Source organism: Lontra canadensis, unplaced genomic scaffold, assembly GCF_010015895.1.
Source record: "Lontra canadensis isolate GAN:19392208 unplaced genomic scaffold, GSC_riverotter_1.0 scaffold4, whole genome shotgun sequence".
In the NCBI taxonomy this organism is placed as follows: domain Eukaryota; kingdom Metazoa; phylum Chordata; class Mammalia; order Carnivora; family Mustelidae; genus Lontra; species Lontra canadensis.
The window spans coordinates 31,861,658-31,883,181 of NW_022630998.1; the positions used below are offsets into that span (position 1 = coordinate 31,861,658).

The window sequence follows — 21,524 nt, forward strand, 5'->3', positions numbered from 1 at the left end:
ACAGTCCACTTTCCCTCCAATAACCCTTAGTTTGTTCTCTACAGTTAAGAGTCTGTTTCTTGGTTTGCCTCTCTCTTTTTTCCCCTCACAATATTCATCTGTTTTGTTTCTTAAATTCCATATATGAGTGAAATCATATGGTATTTGTCTTTCTCTGACTGACTTATTTTGCTTGGCATAACACTCTCTAGCTCCATCCATGTCATTGCAAAAGGCAACATTTCTTTCTTTTTTGTGGATAATATTCCACTGTGTGTGTGTGTGTGTGTGTGTGTGTGTGTGTATACATACATCCTGCATCTCCTTTATCCATTCATCAGTCAAAGGACATTGGGCTGTTTCCATAATCTGGCTATTGTTGATAATGCTGCTATAAACATCAGGGTGCAGGTAGCCCTTTTGAGTGGGCATTTTTGTATCCACTGGGTAAATACCAGGCAGTGCAATTGCTGGCTCACAGGACTAATATTTTCTTAAAAAGATTTATGAATCCCTTGGTACCAACCTCAGATGAAAAAAGAAATAGGGGAGAGAGAATGAAAGAGAAGACTGAGGAATGACTTACTGACCTTGACGAAGTGTGAGAGTGTGTGTGACCAGATAATATGCTCTTTGTATCCAGTGCCCAATGGCAAGGGTTACCATTGCCTTACGAGGAGGCAAAAGTGAGCCACAACAAGGGTATCGGTGTCCAGTTTTTAGATCCTGATATAGCTGTTTGAAGCCCATTTTAAAAACAGTATTCTGACACCATTCATCATAAAATCTATCAAAAAACTAGGAAGAGGGAGTAGTTTCCTCAGTTTTATAAAAGCATTTACAAAATTCCTATAGCTAGCATGATCCTTAATGGTGAAAGACTGAATACTTTCCCCACAAGACTAAAAACAAGGAGAGAATGTCCTTTCTCACCAGCCTTATTCAACATAGTATTCGAAGTTTAGCTAAAGCAACAAGGCAAGAAAAGGAAATAAAAGGCATGAATTAGAAAGAAAGAAGTAAAATAGTTCCTATTTATAGGTGACAATGGTCTGTGTAGAAAAATCCCAGGGACTCTATAAAAGAGCCCCTAGAACTGATCAATGAGTTTGGCAAAGTTGGAGATAGAGGACAAATACCAAAAAAAATCAATGACATTGATTAAATTAAAATTAAAACCACAGTGACATTTAAAATTTCTCCAAAGAAAATGAAATATTTAGGCATAAATCTAAAAAATTTACACAGAAATTATATGCTGAAAATTTCAAAATGCTGATTTAAGAAAGCAAAGAAATCCTAAAGAAATGGAAAGACAGACTGTGTGGACTGGAAGACTCAACAGAATAAAGATGTCAGTTCTCCTCAAATTGATTGGTTTACTGAAATGCCAATAAAAGTGTCAGTAAAGGTTTTTAGATTTTTTTTTAACAAAATTTATATGGAAAGTCGCAGCACCTGGAGTAGCTAAAATAATTTTACAATAAAGTGGGAGGGATATAGAAAGAACTCGCAGATCTCAAAGGTAAAAAAAAAAACTAATTAAAAAATGAGCTGCAGACATTTCATTGAAGAGGATAAACAGATGGCAAACCAGCATATGAAAAGATGTTTAACATCACTAGCCATTAGGGAAATGCAAATTGAAACAATAATGAGATATCAAAATGGCTAAAATAAAAAAGAAACAGCGATAACACCAAATGTGGGCAAGAATTTGGAAAAACTGGGGGATCTATACTTTGCTGATACAAGTATAAAATGGTACAGCCACTCTGAAAAAGAATTCGACAGTTTCTTATAAAACTAAACACAATTACCATCTGATCCAGCATTTGCAAGCTTGGGCATTTATCCCAGAGAAACGAAAACTCAGAGTCACACAAAACCTATACGTGAATGTGCCTAACAGCTTTATTTGTAACAGCCCCAAACTGAAAACAACAACCCAGATGTTCTTCAAGGGGTGAATGGTTAAAATGTCCTATATTTCTATCATGAGGACTACTTAGCAATAAAAAGAAATGAAGTATTGATACATGAATGGATCTAGGGAATTTTTAAAAAGACAATCTCAAAATGTCATCTACCATATGATTCCATTTATATAATGCACTTGAAGTGACAAAATTTTATAGAGATTGAAAACAGATTTTTGGTCGCCAGAGTTAGGGAAGGGGCAGGGAGGAAGTGGCTATGGCTATGGAAGGTGGCAGGGGGGGATCCTGGTCACAGCACTGTGTTGTATCTTGACTGCAGGGGTGATCAAAGTGCATAGCAGTAAACACACACAGTCCCAAATGAGCATATACGTAAAACAGATTGTCTGAATAAGGTTAGTGATGTTACCAATGTTAACTTTGTGGTTGGGATGTTTAGTTACACAAGAAGTTACTGTGGGGGGCACTAGGTATAGGGTGTAGGGGATTTCTATTATTTCTTCCAAACTATATGTGAACCTACATGATCCCAACATAAAAAGGTTTTTTTTGTTTTGTTTTAAATAGAACTTATAAAAGCTGTGGCGAGGCCCAGGCTTTGATCACAGATAAAAGAATTTGCCTCTGGCACCAGGAGGACACGGCGGAGTCTGGAAAATTCCCCCAACGCTGTTTGAGAGGGCCGGGTAGTTATCTGCTAAAGAAGAGTCAGCCTGCCCACAAGGGATCACCAAGGACAGGACAGCCTCTAGGAGAGGTAGGACATACCCAGTCTCAGAGAAGCCGGTGGGAGCCAGTGAGAGCTGTAGGGCAGGTGAGGTCAGCTAAGGCCCCCTGTTCCTGGGCAGGCCAGGCAGACCACACACACATACACACACACACACACACACACACACACACACCACACGCAGGCAATTCACGGGGACCTGGAGCCGGCAACCAAGTAGGAAAAGACTGCACCAGGAGACCAGTCAGTGCACACTGCCTCCCAGAAGCCCAAAGGAGCCCTCCCCAGCCCTCCCCAGCACCCAGGGAGGAGGCCAGGAAAAAGGGCAGCAGGGAGACTGTGATTTTATTTGAATCGTGAAAAAATCGAATGAAAACAATAGGCATGAACAAGCTGAGTCCCATTAAAAGGAAATTAAGAACACCTCCTTAAAAAAAAAAAAAAAAAAAAAAAGAATGCTCCTGCACACCTTGTCTTTACGCCAAAAGTTTACTACATAAATGACCAAAACCAAAAACCAAAAACCAACAACAGTGAACATTGAGTCTCTAGGGCATTTATACGTTTACTTTGAGGAGAAAGAATGCACCCGCCGGGCACTGCTGTGTTCACTCGGAATTCACAGGCCTTCTCTAAATAATTTAGGAGACAACTTCTGACTGGCAACTGTACTGTTTGAGGTTGTCCCCAAATATGTTATAATGAATGTTTGGGGTTGTATTTGTTTTTCTAAATTAACCAATTAGAAGTGCACATGAGTGGAATGAATTAAGTGGTAAGAACACAGTAATTACCCACGTTGGCACCTTTCTTTGGCAACTGAGCTGCTTGATGTGGTTAATTATTTTCTAATTCTTCATATTTCCCTGGGTTCTGGGCTCTAGTCTCCCGGCCTCTCCTCTCAGCAGCGGGTGGGGGACACGCCGGCGCTCACCTGCTTAGACACCTTGGCCCAGGTTTTCTTCAGCCTGTAGATGGCGCTTCTGTTTAAGGCTGAGGTGATCTCCAGCACTCCATTGTAGTTGTGCAGGCAGCGACAAATGTCCGCCACGGCCACCCACTTCTCTATCGCGTTGGCACGGGAGCTGACATCGGCATAATTCATTATCTGGGAGGCCACCAGGTTACTCATCTGAGACAACGCAAAAGCCAAGAGAGGCCAGCTAAGAGCCCAAGAAATGCATTCAGGCAAAGCACCTGACTCACCCATAGAAATGTCAGGAAAATAGGGTGGCAAGGGACATGAAGGTCAAAGTCCACATTTAGATACCAACTTTCTGAAGAGACTAAAATGTCTCTTTTAGTCTAGTAATGATAATAGCAACAAGAAACCAATGGGAACCTGTTCATCCTCAGAGTGAACGGAGAGGGACTGTTGGGAATCCGTATGTTGCGGGAACAGGTCATTTTTTTGTTTTTTAATGAATAATTTTGATGAGGGAGTTATTTATAGTAACTGTTGAAGAAATGGAAAAGAATGAGCTAACTCCAGAGGAATGGCAAACTTTGCTGACGACGGATTCACTCCTTGGGGCCTCTCCACAAGAGGTCCTTTACCCCTGACGTGGGAACCAGGAAGGCCCAATTACCACAGAAAAAGAAAACACACTGACCCCCAAGCAAATCAAACTCTAACCTGATCAGGTCTCAAGTCAGACACATTTAGGGACAGGGGAAGAGAGAACATTTATTCCTTATCTCGCTGGATTTTCCCCACCGGAGTGAATAGGACCTATAGTTTCAAGGGTAAGTACGATTACGCTATTAGATGAAACCAAGAGAAAAAGAGGCAGCTGGCACCGCCCAACACTTAGCATACAGAAAGGGAAAGGACAGTTTAGGATCGATTACTAACAAAGGGAATGCAAGGTCTGTAATCTTATATCCATACACTGAATCTAGTGAGTGTACCGATTCTCGGACAATTCCATAGCTCTCACAGTGTCTCAGAATTGTACATATTCATTAAAAAAGTATTTTATACTGAGAACCTAGAATGGACTAGGCATTTTAGGTTCTGAGAACAGGAAACACCAATAATCAGCATCCCTGACCTCAAGCCACTGAGCCTTGTTAGGCAGAAACGTGAAGGCAGACACAAACAAATAAATATCACATAATGAAAGGCAAAGCTAAGTCTTCATGGAGGGGTTTGAGGACATGGAGGTCGTGGGGGTTATCTGGCCTCGTAGAGAGGAGGCTTCCAGAAAGAGGTCATCCCTGCTGTGAATCCTAAAGGATGAGGAGGAGCTAGCCACTGCTTTTCATCAGAGGAGACCATCTGGAAAGGGACGGAGGTAGAAGGCACAGTGTAACAGGGGATCTGGCAGTCGTCTGAGGAGCACAGGGAAGCCACGAGAGAGACACGGAAGCCCGGTAGGCAGGGCTCTTGTAGGCCACGTTGAGCCGCTGGGACTATATCCCGAAGGTGAGAGGAAGCCGCTGACTGGATTTTGTCACGAAAGTGATATAAACAGATTGGTCTTTCAGAAAAGTTTTTTTTTTTTTTCTGTGACACTGTGTGAAGAATGGGTTTGGGGGCAAGGAGATGACAGTCGGGATAGTGAGGTGGGAGCGCTCAGAGAAAAGGATGAAAGGTTAAATCAAGGTTGAATCAAGGCAGTAGGAAAGCAGGGGAAAATGGCCTGGGACATATGTAGATTTCGGGCTCATTCGTATATTGGGGAGTGAGGTGGGGTGGGTGACAAAGAGTCAGAGATGCCCTCTAAATTCTTTGTTTGGGTGAGTGAGTGTGTGGTCTGGGCCACACACTCTGGGCCAAGGCTAAGAACATCGCGGAAGATGAAGAATTAGGCGGGGCAGGTCTGGGAGGTACTAAGGATCAGGAGACCCATTCCAATCTGTTGAAGGCACAGTGCAAGTAGCCATCCAAGCGGGGACGTGAGGGTCTGGAACCTGGGAGGGAACTTCTCATTTGATTGTTCATTATATCCCAAGTGTATGTACGGCACAGAAAGCAGAAGTCCACTTCCTAAGCAGGGCCTCTGCTTCTCAGAGAGGAGCCGGAGGGCTCCCGTTTCCTGTCCCTTAGGCAGCAGTGGCATGGGTGCTCCTCGTGGGGTAACATCCATGGAGCACACGTGTAACCTGCAGGTACCCTGCACAAAGCACTGTCTTGGGAATCTACGTTGTTGTTTTTTATTGTGAGGCTGAATGACTTATTAATTAAGTCAACTTAATTAATTAATTAACGACTTATTAATTTACCTACAGGGAACCTTGTAGTCTTTTTTAACATTATTATCCCTGTTATTGTTTTTCAGTAGAACCGGAAAGGGAGCCTTCCCTTTGCCTAGCTAGGCCTCAAGATACTCCCACATATGCGGTTCCGTCAAAGGATGAAGATGATTAGAATAGAACTGATTAGGAGTCGGTGGGTATAAAAGCAGCTCCGTCTTACTGATGGAGAAAAGCAGAGTAGGGAGATGGACCGACAGCTGGTCACCAGCATGCACAGCTGCAGCACCACTGTAATTATGCTCAAAGCGGTCCCTTCCAACCCCGGAATGCATATGTGCTGAGTGTTCAGTAATAATGAGGATGATTTGTACTAACCCAACCTTACTGTCACCAGCACCACCGGGGACCAGTGACACATGTGCTAGTACAACTAGACAGTGTTTGACCACGATATAATGATGATTGTAACAGCAATACCAGCAGCAATCTATGCATTATTGAGCATTTACCAGACTTGAGTTTCATCAGAAGTGAACCTCTCATGTCTGGAAGTTAACTAGAAATTATTACATCACTGTGAGCTCTTAGAGAAGATTGAAGATTTAAAAAAAAAAAAAACTTTCAATAGTTTTGTTTAAAAAGTGGGGGGCAGACTTGCTTTATTTTCGGGAAGGAGTTGTAAGACCTTGATACTCAGCTTCCTATGACATGCCCAAGTTTTATTTTTATGGTTACTCACATCATTGAAGTGCTGGCTGGTTTTCATAATGTAAGGTGTTCTTTCATTTTTATCCAGCTTCATCCACCCCTGCCCAAGAAATTCTCTGTAAGTTCAAAGCAGAACAGAAAACCAGTTAAGTTTTTAAAGTGGCGGCCATGATCCTGAACTATGAGTACAAATATTATATACATTAAATTTGACCATCTCAAAAGAATTTTGGCTCATCTCCAGCATTTTACCACTCAATGCCAAAAAGAAAAAGATTTTTCAATTTCCACCTTTCTCTTATAAATGTTTGGAATTTTGTCCTTATTAGGATCAAGATAAAGGCTCCTCTGAAATTGGAACACAATGACCATCACAAGAAGAATAAAGGCATTAAGTACTAACTCAGGAACCAAGACTATTTTCCCTGGATCGGCTTAAAAAAATTTTAAGCCTTAGCAGAAGGGCTGAAAAATCCATCACTACCAAAAATGTTTATTACGAACAACATGTGTTCCTCCACTTTGCTCTGATATTCTCCAGGACGATGTCAAATCCTCAAGCAGGGATTTCCCTCTGCTCAGCCAAGAGCCCAGAACAGGACACATGGTGAAGGCCGCATAAACACTTGTTACCACTTCATATGGGGAAGGCAGTTCCAGTGGTAGGAGCTCAGCCTGCTGGAAGGTCTGTCTTCTGAGTAAGATCCCTGCCCCTTCCCTTGGCTCCCAAGCAGCCCACCAGATCACAGCAAGCAACGGACAGGCAAGCTGGGGCATATGGCAAGTGTTTTGTATTGGCTTCACAAAAGAGAACCTGAAGTGACATTACTCTGACACAGTCTTAATCCAGAAATGTGGAGTGAGTTCCTGCAAAAGGTTTTTTTTGTTCCTCCAAGTTCCCGCAGGGCTGTTGGATGTAAAGGTATGGCAGTTCCACAGATGAAAATAATGGGTAGATGTCCAAGCCAGCAGGGAGGGGAGGAGAGGAAGAGAGAGTCCCAGGAAGAGACTGACCGTGGGGGGTTTGGCCTTTGCTCTTTCTCCTCCTCCACAGAGCTCAGTCAGGTTCATCTCCCCCTCCCCGAATCCCCACAGACTAGAGGCACGTCAGGAGGTGGGGAGAGGCACTGTGGTTTCTTTTTCTCTTAGAGGGAGAGAGAGAGAGAGACAGAGAGAGAAAGTTGGGGAAGGGCAGAAGGAGAAAGAGAGAGAATCTCAAGGAGGATCCATGCCCAGGGCTGAGCCCAGAGGGTCAATCTCATGACCCTGACATCATGATCTGAGCCAAAATCAAGAGTCGGACGCTTAGCTGACAGAGCCCCTCCCAAGTGCCCCATGCATGGCACTTGTGGTTTCTAACTCAAGACTTCAAGTAGTCACTGGGTCCTTTTGGACAGCCAATAGTCCACCTTTCATTCCCCCCAACCTCATTCATCAACGGAGATGGGGAGGGTGAGAAGATACACCATCTACAGAACAGCTTGCAGGGCATCTTCTGGCCTGGGCCCTTATGCCTCTCTGACCGCCCACTGCCGTGCCTGACCCCCCAGCATCATCATGGCCTCTTCCCTACCTGCGACACGGGTCACATGCGTATCTCTTGCCCAGCCTCTCCTTTATCCTTCATTTAGCTATTTCAAGGACGTGGGCCAACAGTAGCCATTTGTCCAAAGACCTTGCTTGTGGAGCTCCTGATTTTGCAGTGGGAAGGGACTACAGGCCCCCTCGTGCTCTACATGAGAAGGCTGAAGCGGTGACACGGCCACTTATCATGGGGCAGCTGACGCCCCAGGGCTCTGCTCTGCACGCGCTCAGGGAGCACTCCATAGCGGGAATCTAGCCACACTGTGTCGCAGAGTCTCATAGGTCAGCAATACCTGTTGACTCATGGGAGCGGGTGAGGAGTTGTAGCCGAATTCCCAGATTTTACCCATCATCAGTGCTTCTCAAAGTATAGTCAGATCACACAGTAGCGTCTGGGATTCTCATGGAAAATGCCATTTTCCTGGCCTCAAGCCTACTAGAACCCAAATCTCTGAAGGGGATATCTAGGAATGTACATGTTTAACAAGCTTCCCAAAGGACTGCAGGTACCACGCAGTTCGAGAACTACGGTTGCAGCCATAGTGACATTCCTATAATCGAGGGGGTGAGAATACAAAGAAATTCCCATTCCATGGAAACTGCTGCACGGAAAGAAACATCCTGACAGTCCCCGGTGTCTCCAAAGCCATATTTCTAACATAAACTGGGACCAAACGGCATTGGAGTCAGACCAAACCACCCTAAGATTAAGACTCACACCTCTGTGCACACACATCTGCCTGAGGAGTAATGGCAGCTCTAAGCCCCCGGGGCCTGCCTGAGGGGGCCTGCAGCGGGGAGGGCCGCACTCACTCGTAGGGAATGCTTCTGAAGACGATGTGGTCCAGGAGGGTGATCTGCTCAGCCAGCTCCATGGCTGACAAGGTCTCAAAGCACTCAGCCTTCGGACAGTCTGTCTGCAAGAGAGGAAGGTGGGGATGACACACGCTGAGACCCCGTGCCCGCAGCCGCTCAAGGACAACGTCCCTCAGGGATTCCAGCCTCGAAGACAATGTCAGAAGGCTCAGAAATACCAGCCAGCATTCACAGCAGGGACCAAGTGCTGACCCCCGAGGCGAATCTAGGTCGTCTCACCGTGCTTCACCGAGAAAGGCGCTGGAGCCCCCAGTGCTCAGTCATGGCCGTAACAGTGCTCGCCTTTGAGAGGGAGTCTGCACACAGTTGAGACCACGGCTGGACTTACCAGTTGAATTATATCCTCTAATTTTAGGTGGATGTCATCTTGATCATCTTGGGAAAGGGCCCTAAAATAAATAAATAAATAAATAAATAAATAAATAAATAAATAAATCCTCCATGAAAGAAAACAGGCATGCCAGGAATGAAATGACTATGAGCAGTTCGGTTTTCCCTGGCTGGCAAGCTGGAGGGTTTGGGGTCCACAAGGCTGTGCCACCAGCTGGAGGCTCCAGAGACATGAGCTGGAGATGGGAGGTCAAAGAGAAAAACTCATGTGTTAAAGACACAGGAGGATCGCTGAGAGGGCTGGCTTAGCCCAGGGAGCCAACTTATTACATACAAGGTGGTAAATAAGACACCTACCATCAAAGCCACCCTATCCCCGTGCACCTGTGCACCAGAAATTCAGGGGAGTTCCTGGGGGACAAGAATTTGAACCACACAAGGCAGCAGCCAGCAGGTAAACTCTTTTCCCTTGATTCCCAGATGGCCTTTCCTGAGACACATTTGGTGCTGTAGCCCCACACACATAGCTACTCGGCTCACAATATATTTTTTTTCTAGTGATGAATGACTGCATAAATATCTAAGTTAATTAATCCTGAAGTGGGTGCTGGTTTCAGAGTGGGAGTGATATTTCATGTCCAACAGAAGTTCAGAGTCCGGGAGAATGATACTGATTATATAACTTGCCATCTGGGCCAAGCATTTTAAGTTCGCCAAAACAAAGGCATGATCATATATTAGAAGTAATAAAATGTTTCAACACTGCCAAGCCATGTAGCCTGTCTCCTAGAAGGGGGTAGTTTTCAAAGAAATAATGACGTGATGTTCGCAGTTCTCTGAACTGATGAAAATAAAACTCAAAAATATGAAATCGAAATCGACAGAGATGGGTGACTGTACACTCCCCACATGCTGGCCATGTGTGAGCCATCGGACATACACTCTCTCGTAGCGTAAAAAGTCCCTTCCAAGTAAGCACTCTGATCTCCATTTCACAGATGAGGAAACCAAAGTTCAGACGAACTAACTTTCCCAGGGTTCCGTCAGTGAGCTGTCCTGTTGCTCTCGCCTGTCTTAGGCAGTCATGTGAAGGCACCTCTTCAAGGATCCAGCACAGAACACATCCAAAAAAGCCCAGTCTCCTTCCTCTCTCTTCCTCTCTTACAAAAGCTCTTGGCTGTTCACCAGGGAGAAGATTCTTTCTAGAGTAAAGGAGTGGCTGTCCTCTTGTCAGCAATGAGCCGTATCATTTGTCAGCAGAAAGAAATACTCATCATATGAGAAAAGGCAGATGAAGGTGAGGAAAAAAATAAGCAAATGCAAGTCTTTCTCCAAAGACTGTTAAATCATACTTAAGGATTCCACATAGGGGATAAAAGCAACTCTTTCCCAAAGTTTATGTCATTCTTTCCAGGGTAGTCTAGGTTCCTGGAGAGAGTTCGGTAGCCATATAACTATCTGTACCGATGGAAAAGATCTTTCTTTTTTCTTTCTTTTATGAGGTTGGGCAATAGTTTTTCCTTGGAAAGAAGTGGTCAGGATGTTGGTTAGCTTTTATCAAATGTTCCTTTCATCAGTGATCTCACGCTAATGTTCCAAGATGCGTCCTGGTCCTGTTCAATTATCTAATGTCTTCTCTTTTCCCAAATGCCTATTGATGCTTCTTGGGACTTTGTGAGGTTTGTGGGTAACATTTTCATGACCTAAATCCACTCCAGCTGCCCACCCATGAAGTCAGTCATCGCTTGTTTTTGTTTTTTGGTTTTTTTTTTTTCTTTTCATTTTATGGCATGTTAGTTGTCTACCAAGATCTATATCTACATAGATTCAGAAACCAGCTAGTCAGACAACATTGGAGAGGAAGTGGTATTTTAGAAATAGAAAAGTCTTGAGCAGAGGTCTTTTTTTTTTTTTTAAAGATTTATTTATTTATTTAACAGAGAAATACAGTGAAGGAGGGAACACACAAGTGGGGGAGTAGGAGAGGGAGAAGCAGGCTTCCCGCCGAGTAGGGAGCCTGAGGCGGGGCTCGATCCCAGGATGCTGGGATCATGACCAGAGCCAAAGGCAGACTTAACTGACTGAGCCATCCAGGCACCCCTTGAGCAGAAGTTTTTAGTCACAAACAAGACAAAAAACTATGTATGCCCTTTAAGCTTCTTCATTATAAAGTAACTCCTGTGAGACAGAAATGGTTTATTACTGGGAGCTTTCAGTTTCCTGTGTAAATGTAATGTATGTTTAAATACATTTTGTGTTTACATCTCGGTATTATACAGTTTGACTGCAATACCTCTCTAATGTCAGGGCTCCATTTGACTACAGTGTGATATGTCTTTATCTCTCGCAGCCACAACTTGTATTCGCTGGGAGGTATGTTCATAAATTTTCCCTTAGAGGGAAGGTCTCTCTACCTCTGGCCCAGCTCCAATAGAGGACAGACGTGTTTCTAGTCTTCAGACTATCTTTGTGCATTGATGGACAAGCCAAGACACTGGGCTCCTTTCACATCTCCCAGTCAGCATGATCAGTTAAAAATATGTGCATTTATAATGAAATGCCAAATAAAACATTTAAAAGGAAATAGGATTATTCATGTTCTGCAACTGGAAAAGTCCTCTTACAACAGTAGAAATCAGATAGGCTTAAAAACAGAGCCAGGAGCAATTGGCCTCTGTCCCCAGACTGGTCCACACTCTCTGGGCGGACTGCTTGCTGCTGAGACTGGCAGGCTTACGCCCATGGCATGACCTGCCTCCATCTCTGCTCCTCCTCACTTTGTGAGTTATTTAATTGCTTGTAGCGTCACCTGCTGGGACCTGCCAGACCACCCCTTCCTTCCTTTGCTTTCTTGGGCATGGCTTTCCTTCCTTCCAGGCTTACTTGAGCCCATTGCTACCTATGCTCTGGCATATTTTTTTAAAAAGTCAGATGTCCACAAATGCATGGAAACCTTGAGTACTAAAGTCTCCCGGTTTTGGTTGGAAATAATTCCCTGTTTGTTTCCAAATTAAGAAATAAAGTAACAGGGCACCTGGGTGGCTCAGCAGGTTAAGCCTCCGCCTTCAGCTCAGGTCATGATCTCAGGGTCCGGGGATCGAGCCCCTAATCGGGCTCTCTGCTCAACAGGGAGCCTGCTTCCCTCTCTCTCTGCCTGCCTCTCTGCCTACTTGTGATCTCGCTTTCTGTCAAATAAATAAATAAAATCTTAAAAAAAAAAAGTAACAGAAACATCTTTATAATTTTCCACATTATTATTATTTTATATAATTGTCATATAATTATTGTAATTTTCATATAATTATTAAATAATCCTTCTGATTATTTATTATACTCCATGATGGTATTTTTTTCACAAAGAATTTCATGAATGAATCATGGCATTCCATCGGTGATGGTTATATTGAGGTCCTACCTCCTACTCTACCTTCTAATCATTCTGACATGATTTTAAAAATATAAATATGTAAATGTCATACATATAAACACAAGTATCTGTATGATAAGTTATCAAAAACCCTGAAAAATTAATGTATCATTATTCCTCCTATAAGCACAATCATGTGCTGGGGCAGGGACCCTTAAGCTTAGTGCTGGTGGAATGAATTACTTGGCAGAGGGACTTCAATCAAAGATTAGTAGTTTTCTTGCACCGGGATTTTTTCCTTTCTTTTTTTTTTTTTTTTTTTTTTTACAAATCTATTTACTCACTTGTTGGGTAGGTAAGTTAGTGTCTCCAAGACCCGGCTGACCCAACTGGGACTCAGGGTCTGGCTGTTTGTTCAGCTAATGGGCTGGTGACCCACTGGTATCTGTCTGTTTTAGTTGATAGACTCAGGGCTAAACAAAAGACTTTTGTTTGTTTTGGCCTCATGGGAAGAAAGGAGGTCAGAAGTAGGAGAATGGATGGTGTGATATATGTTCTCTGCTTGGCTCTGTGGGTGAATTTTGAATGGTTATGGTGAAAGATGTAGAACCAGGAGCCACCTTTCACCAGAGACCTAAACTCTTGGCTGGGTGAGGCCGCTCAGGGGTGCCTGTGGCTTAGGGATGGGTTGGGTGGCATCTGGGTCAGCTTTTTGATAGGGAAATTGTGGCTTTAAAGTCCTGTCAGACAGCATTCTTGTCAGAAACAATGGTGACTCTGATAAGGTCTCTCCCTCAAGTGGTGTCTGGGGCAGGGAACTTGAATAAAGATGCTGAGGCAGAAAAATGACTGGATTTGTTCCTGAGCACACATTTCTTGGGACTTTCGGAATACTTTGGGAAGATTTTGCAAAGGACCAGAAGTGTGGGTGGGCAGCTGGGGCATCCCATCAGTAGAACTGCTTTTTTGTTTTGCTTTTTACTTCCTTTATTCTTTTACAAAATAGCAAATGGTTTAGGACAATAGTTTCTTTTGTAACAACTATATTGAAATATAATTCCCATGTCAAATAATTCATCCACTTGAAGTGTACATCTGAATGATTTTTTTTATTGCATTCATGTCTTTATGCAATATTAAATTGACTTTTAATGTTATAATCTCTTTGGTGTAGACAAGTTGATGAAATCTAAGGAAAGCTGAGTTTGACTAAGACCTAGCTTGGTTTTGCTTGCGCTGTATTGCCTTGATGGAAGAAAGTACTTTTCCCAAGAGCTGCTGTCAAAGCTAACAGTAATAATAACAGTAATAATAAATGTAGCAGTAAAACAACTGCTACTTATGTTTCAGGCATGTTAACCTCTTTGTATAGATTATATCATGTGATCGTCACAACTCAATAGTAGGTACTACTAGTCTCATTTTATACATGAGGGAACTGAGGTTTAGACTAGTTAAGAAACTTGACAGCTGTAAGGAGCTGAACCAAGATTTTATCTGTGAATCCTGCAAAACTTAGAATCAAACTCAGCTCCATGTCATGCTCCCAACTGTACCATCTACTAAAATTTCTATTTCTTATTGATCCCACACCTTTAATTCTCAGGTCATCTATTCAACAAAAAGAGTTAGCACATCTTAAGCCTGATAAACAGTAAGGCCTGTAATGGTAAATAGGATTCATCTTAAGGGCCAACTCCAATCAATGATGTGCCAATTAACGGAGTTCTGAGCTCACCCACTGGTACAGGCAGAAAGCCCTCAGGATTGATTGGTAATGTCTGGCATGGGTGTTGTGAGGGGATGGGCAGCATGTTTCTCAATCCTGAGAGTCTTTCCCAGTCTGAACACCCTCACTTCCCAGAAGCTGCCCAGTCAAATGTCCCTAGGGGCATAAACTTCTAGAAAATTGTTTCAAAATATCAGTGTTTAAAATAAAAACAGCAAAATAAAATGTTTATATAAAGAAGATAGGAATAGTAATCATTCACAGATACCACTTATCCACTGAAACCAGGCTTTATCTGGAAATGTATTTACAATTTTAAAATCTGAAAATAAACACAGTAACAGAGGCCCTAAGCTTATTTAGGTGTTTTCATAGGATGGAAAAAGGTGAAATGGGCTCTTAATAGATTCTTAGAGTTGCCCTAATAAAACACCACAAACTAGATGGCTTAAAACGACAGAAATTTTTTGACTTAGAGTTCTGGAGGCTAGAAGTCCAAGGTCAAGGTGTCGGCGGGGCCATGTTTCCTCTGAAGCCTTTAGAGGAATCCTCCCTTGTTTAACTTCTAGTGGTTTGTGAGCAAATGGCATTCCTCAACCTACAGCTGTCTCACCCCAGTCTCTGCTCCATCTCCCTGTGACCATTTTCAGTGTCTCTCTCTTCCCATGGCCATCTTCCATGTCTCCCTCTCTTCCCATGGCCATCTTCCATGTCTCTCTCTCTTCCCATGGCCATCTTCCATGTCTCTCTCTCTTCCCATGGCCATCTTCTCATAAGGACACCAGTTATAGTGGATTAGGGGACCATGTTACTCCAGTATGACCTCATCTTAATTAATTACAACTGCAATGGCCCTATTCCCAAATAAAATCACATTGTGAGGTACTCAGGGTTTGAAGGTCAACACACCGTTTTGGGGCAGACACACTGCACCAGCAAGAGCCCCTAAACCAAAGAAGGGTCTGGTGATGGGATCTTGAACTGATGGAACTAAGAAAGACTTAGGAGCCAATTGCTAAAATGTTGCAGGCCAAAATACTGGCATCGCTGCCTTGGAGAGTGGCTTCTGAAAACATGGTAGACTGAACTAAGATGGATTCCCTCTATACACTGAATTCTGGAAAACAAAGAAACAATATAGACAAGGTCAGAAGAAAGAAAGGACTCTTTCCAAAGATTGTAAATGGAACTAGAAGCCAAAATGGTAAAGAGCCACCAGGTCTAGCAGATAGATGCTGGGCTTCCCATCCCCGAGTAAGACTAACCATATGGCCAGGAGCCAGGGGGAGAGCGGTAACTGAAATGTCTGCACAAAGCCACTGATGGCCATCCTCCTCCTGTAGAGCAGACTAGAGAAACCTCCACCCATCAGTTCAAGAAGCTACAGGAAAGCTTGTTACCTGTTTGGATGCTGGGTGTAATGCCAACCACAAACCGTCTCTTGTGGGAAACCCAAAGTTCAAGCTTTTATCATACCTACCAGCTTTTATACAACCTACATGATGCGGGAATCCCAACCTAAGAAGTCATCAGTAAAACTGGTCCGGGACCAGTGAAACAAGCCGGAGAAAACATATTAACTAGCCCCTGGCACCACATCCACAAACCAGGGGCATGGGACTCTCACAGAAATGCTACCACCCTGCTCATAAACACGTGCTTATGACCAACAACCAGAAGCGACGGCAGGAGAGCTGCTTCTCTCTGCAGTGCTTGCTGGGGTCACAGGGGAGGATCCTCAAGGCATCCTCCTTTTCACTTTTGGTTCGTCAGGAAGCCACTGTAGGACCACGGACAGGAGCAGCTGCATTCCAGCACTCCACACAAGTTATGTGGTCCCCTAGGAGAGGTTGTCCTGAGGCCACAGACACCAACCTGCCCCAGAAACGAGAAGCAGATACGTCACACTCTGCGGTGACAGCAGACTCCTGGCAGCCCCCAGAAGTCTAAGAACCATCTTCCTGGTCTGACAGGATTTTATTTTCTAGAACATTGCAGAAATCAACCCACGTCATTAGGAAGTGCCTGCAACCGCGTTTTACCTCAGGATATTTGCCGTGGCTTTCCTTTCCTGGGGAAGAAGGTCTGGGTCTCGCAAAACTTCTTCTAGCAAATTGAGGACATTCATCTTTAGTTCGTTGTTGAGTTCAAAATCCTATAAAGTAAAATGCAGCTTGTAAAATTTTAGTTGTGAAGATTTTAGCTCTATGACACATGACACCATTTCTCATGATAACTTCTCTAGAAGCTATGTATAGAAATTAACATGCATGGGCCCTAGGACTGCTCTCCCCACCAGAGATCCTGAGTTCATTAGTTTGGGATGGGGTCCTATTGTCAGTATTTCTAACAGGCTCCCCAGGGGGTGGGAATTTCTCAAAGATACAGGTGCTTCCCTTAGCCTGAACCACCAGGCCTCCTCCCACGTTTATTTCTATTTATCTTGCACATCTAGGAGGTGATAAACTTTTTCCCAGGAGCTTCTTAATTCAATCCTATGGGATAAAAGGGCTTTGCTCTGATGTTCCTAAGGTGTCCCTTACTGTAACCTGCTGTATTGTAAAGGCTGAAATAATGGTCTGGTTTCCCACTGGACCATGTGTCAGTTCAGTAACTGGGGCATAGCAATAGCTTAAAAAAAAAAGATCTGTTGCAAGAATAAAATCTGTCATTTGGGCAGTGACTTGAGTTAAGAACCTCCATACAGACAGGTGAACAGCTAAAGAATAAATGACATTCACAGACTGATGAGGCTGCATCAAGCAAGCCAAGGAGTGAGACTGAAGGGGCACCCAGTGGGCAAAGCTGGGTATCAAAATGAATCATAAGAGTGATAAGTAATAACCCAACTAAATTAAAACAACCTGTAAATCCCTAGTGGTGCTCCCAAAGACATAAATAGGTACATACAGAAAGAGGGTAGAAGAGAATTCTTTATAGTAGAATTCCAACTAATAAATGCAAAGAAACAAAAGAGAAAAAAAATTACCATTTTGCCCAAAGCAGTAATAACTGATCAGGCAACTGACTAGATGCTGAAATTTATTGGGAGACAGAATTAACAGTGTCAGAGTACCCTTCGGCCCCTGCCAGAAACGATTTGTTAATTACAAAGAGAGACTCCAGCAGACATCACCTTAACAAAGTGATCAGTTACCATCATCATCATGGAACAAGCCCACATCATGGAACAAGCCCACATCATGGAACAAGCCCACATCAGGTACCTACTAATGTGATGCTCTGTGAAAATCATCATTTATTTTTTTCCTTCAAAATGCATAATCTCACATTTGCATTGTGAGGAAGCATTGTGCTCTTCAAAAATGTTAATGCATTGAAAGACAAAGAAAAACAGGAACTGTTCCATTTTATTTTATTTTTAAGATTTTATTTATTTATTTGACAGACAGAGATCACAGGTAAGCAGAGAGGCAGGCAGAGAGAGGAGAAAGCAGGCTCCCCACTGAGCAGAGAGTCCGATGCAGGGCTCGATCCCAGGACCCTGGAATCATGACCCAAGCCAAAGGCAGAGGCTTTAACCCACTGAACCACCCAGGAGCCCCGAACTGTTCCATTTTAAAGGACACCGAGGGGACCACGGCTCCATGGGACAGGTGAATCGGGGATTAGATCTGAGGTTAAGGGGAAAATGACATAAAGGCATCACTAGGACAACTGACAAAAGTCAAGATTATGTACTAGTTGGGAATAGCATCAATGTTAAATTGTCCTGAATATGATCATTTTACCGAGGCTGTTTAAGAGCAGCTCCCTGTTTGGGAGGGCAGGGTGGACACAGAAAGAGAGGGAGAACACAAATACGGTGAGCACGTTAATTATTATGAGTGACCATAGATGGGTATCAGTGCTCTTTGTCCTATTCTGGCATTTTTCTCTTGATGTGAAGTTTTTAAAGGTAAAACGTTGGAAAAAAGATGTAAAAAGGTAACATCGTGTTTCTTAAACTCTTTTATTAAATGCATTCTTATAATACACTGACAGGCGGCACGCTGGGATGGTCAGGTTTTCAGAGACGATCTGCACACTGCTAGGTCCTGCTTGCAAGGTCCTGACTCTGAGAGACTGTCTTTCTATGTGCAGGCGTCATGTACGTGCATTTCCCCTTCTATACAAAGTGACTCATTACAACTACATTTTAACTTTAAGGAAGGAAATTTTGAAGCACCGACATTCTGAATTCTTTTAAATGATTAGAGGAAACATTGCTAATCAGAATGAATCCCTCAAAAAGAAAACAGCACACACTTCCTATTTTAGTAAATTAGGGGCAAAAGGATCTGTAATTTCACAAACTGCAGACAATGCGACAGTCTGCCCTAATTTGAGTTGGATATTTTTGTGCCTCAGTTAGGTGGAAAACTGTGTAACAAATTTTTCTCAGTATTTCAGTTTTACTGCCTGACAATGAGTATCACTTCTTTGGAACAAGAGCCCCCCAGGCCTGGGGCAACAAGGAGGTTAATATCTCTTAGCATTCTCAGGCTTCCAGCTGATAGGTTTTCCTAAAATTTCATCTATTTATTGCCCAACAGCTTCTTGGCTATTGGTTTTTCTTTTAAAATACATGCAAGTAGGGGTGCCTGGGTGGCTCAGTCAGTTAAGCAACTGCCTTTGGCTCAGGTCATGATCCCAGGATCCCAGGTTCGAGCCCTGCATCGGGTTCCCTGCATGGTGGGGAATCTGCTTCTCCTTCTACCTCTTACCCCTGCTCTACACGCTGTCTCAAATAAATATATAAAATCTTTTTAAAAATGTATGCAAGTGGGGCACCTGGGTGGCTCAGTTGGTTAAGCGAATGCCTTTGGCTCAGGTCATGATCTTGGAGTCCCAGGATCGAGTCCCACATCCAGTTCCCTGCTAGGCAGGGAGTCGGCTTCTCCACCTGACCTCTCTCCTCTCATGTGCTCTCTCGTTCTCACTCTCTCTCGTTCTCATTCTCTCTCTCAAATAAATAAATAAAACCTTTAAAAAAATAAAAAATGTATGCAGGGAAAAGAGAGTCATATCTTGCTACTGTGTTTTTAATTTGTCCAACCCCTCCTGCATTTCAAGGCGGGGGGAGTATTTGTAAACAGCTAATACCCCACTAACTTCAATCTCTGAGCACCACCAGAGGATTTCTCAGCCATCGGGAGTCTGTTTCCTTAATGAATATTGGTATTTATTATTGAGATGATAGAGTCCTCCCGTAGCTGTGTCAGTCTCTCTAACGATGCACATCATCTGACGATCATAAGTGGCTTAGTGGGAAGGACATCAGGCCAGTGTCTGGTCCTTGCTGAGGGATAATTAGCAGTTTCATCAACAAGCTCCACTGAGTACCTGCTTTGCCCCATCCTGGGCTCAACAGGGGAAAACAGCTCGGAGACCCCAGGACGGCAAGATGTGTGAAAGGTCTCATTAAGGAAAATAAAATGTGATTTTATTATTCTGAGCTCTGGAAAGACTAGCTCGAGAGCGCCCTTTGGAACCTTGGTGGAATCTGACCAGACACTCTTGGCGGCATGATGAAAGTTAGAGGTGAGCATTCACTCTGCTGGTGATGTAGCTGAGGAAAGCACACTATCCAGGGACGGCTGAGTAGGAAATGTAAGAATTCTCACACATAGTTTCCCCTGACATCTGCACAGGTTTTTCTCACATTCAAAGTGACCAGCTGTGCATGATTTCAGTTGTCGCTCGGCTGACCCAGGAGCAGACACGGCAGGAACCTATGATCTTGTGTCACAGGTAGGCCATGGAGGCTGAAGGGATGTGATCATACTGGGGAGACAAGACAAGGACGGAGGTACCAGCAAGCGGACAAAAATACAGGTGGTCCCTCTGACTCCGATAACCTGTGCTCCTATCTGCCAATAGGCCCACAATTCACCACAGATTCTTCTTTTTTTAAGAGATTTTATTTATTTGAGAGCGAGAGTGCACAGAGAAAGAGGGAGAGGGAGAAGCAGATTTTCCATAGAGCAGAGAGCCTGACACGGGGCTCGATCCCATCACTCTGGGATCATGACCTGAGCCAAAGGCAAACGCTTAACCACTGAGCCACCCAGGGGCCCCTCACCACAGATTCTAACGCAGGAGTTTTGGAACAAGGATACTTTTCTAATGAACTCCTGGGTGATGCTGATCACATTTTCAGTAGCAAGAGTTGCCACTGTGTATTTTTTTTAATTCATGCAAAAAACAACGCCTCAAAAACTGACTTAAAAAAAAAAAATTCCAAATCCTCTGATGTACTACCTAGAATGGAAAATTTTCTTTTTTTACCAACGCATGTGAAATGCAGAATTAGCTATCTGAAAGTCCCCGTTCAAAACGTAATAGCTACCACTTCACTAGAAATCTAGAGCAGCTAAAAGCCACTTGCCCTATTTAAATCCAGAGGTAGACTATTCATAATAAGTCTGCCTGACAGCCGTTTTTAAATTATCTGGAATCTAATTTTTTTGTCGCATTTCCCCAGGCCCTGAATGGGAAATGAGAACCCTCGTTGGGGGGCGGGGGGAAACCGGAGAAGAACACTGGCTCCTTCTCGGAGGCAACAATCGGGGCGCCCACGAGATGGCGCTCCTGGGTCGTCCGGCTCTGCGTGAGTCCACACCGCCTGGGTGCTCGGACCTGGCAGACCGCAGAGCGCAGTGCGAGCCAAGCCCTGAGCCGGGAAGCTGCCTGCTGTCGGGTTCCCTCGTGCCCCAGATCAGCGAGCCCTCCGCGTCCAACAGGAGCTGAGGCAGTCACCCAAGCTATCCCAGCAACAGCTTATGTAGGTTAGTTTTGGTTTTCCGATGTTTGAAGCAGAGATGAGGAGACAGGAGATCAGAAAGAAGAAACCACCCGGCTTCCAAAGGCGGACAGCCCGCAAAATGGGAGACTTTGACATTTCAGTCTCTGGAGAGGACAGGATAGTTCTTATTCCTTCAGCAGTTCCTGAGCACCTCAGTTTATGACGTCTCGGGGCGGGGGAAGGCAAAACAGAGGACAGCAGTGTGGGCGATGGGCAGATGAAGCAAACATTATAACCCCTAGAGCCTGGGGAGAGGGGTCTGTGATTGGGGGCGG

General features: G+C 43.9%; 1 protein-coding gene across 1 annotated transcript in view; it reads right to left on the bottom strand.

Moving 5' to 3' along the window:
• The window catches only part of RASGRF2 (Ras protein specific guanine nucleotide releasing factor 2), a 247,608-nt gene that overhangs the window by 7,288 nt on the left and 218,796 nt on the right, over nucleotides 1–21,524 (bottom strand). The window contains exons 19-23 of the mRNA XM_032847493.1: nucleotides 16,484–16,596; nucleotides 9,344–9,404; nucleotides 8,953–9,056; nucleotides 6,587–6,671; nucleotides 3,581–3,778 (exon numbers count right to left, since the gene is read on the bottom strand). Coding sequence (XP_032703384.1) covers nucleotides 3,581–3,778; nucleotides 6,587–6,671; nucleotides 8,953–9,056; nucleotides 9,344–9,404; nucleotides 16,484–16,596 — 561 coding nt within the window. The remainder of the gene's footprint in view (nucleotides 1–3,580; nucleotides 3,779–6,586; nucleotides 6,672–8,952; nucleotides 9,057–9,343; nucleotides 9,405–16,483; nucleotides 16,597–21,524) is intronic.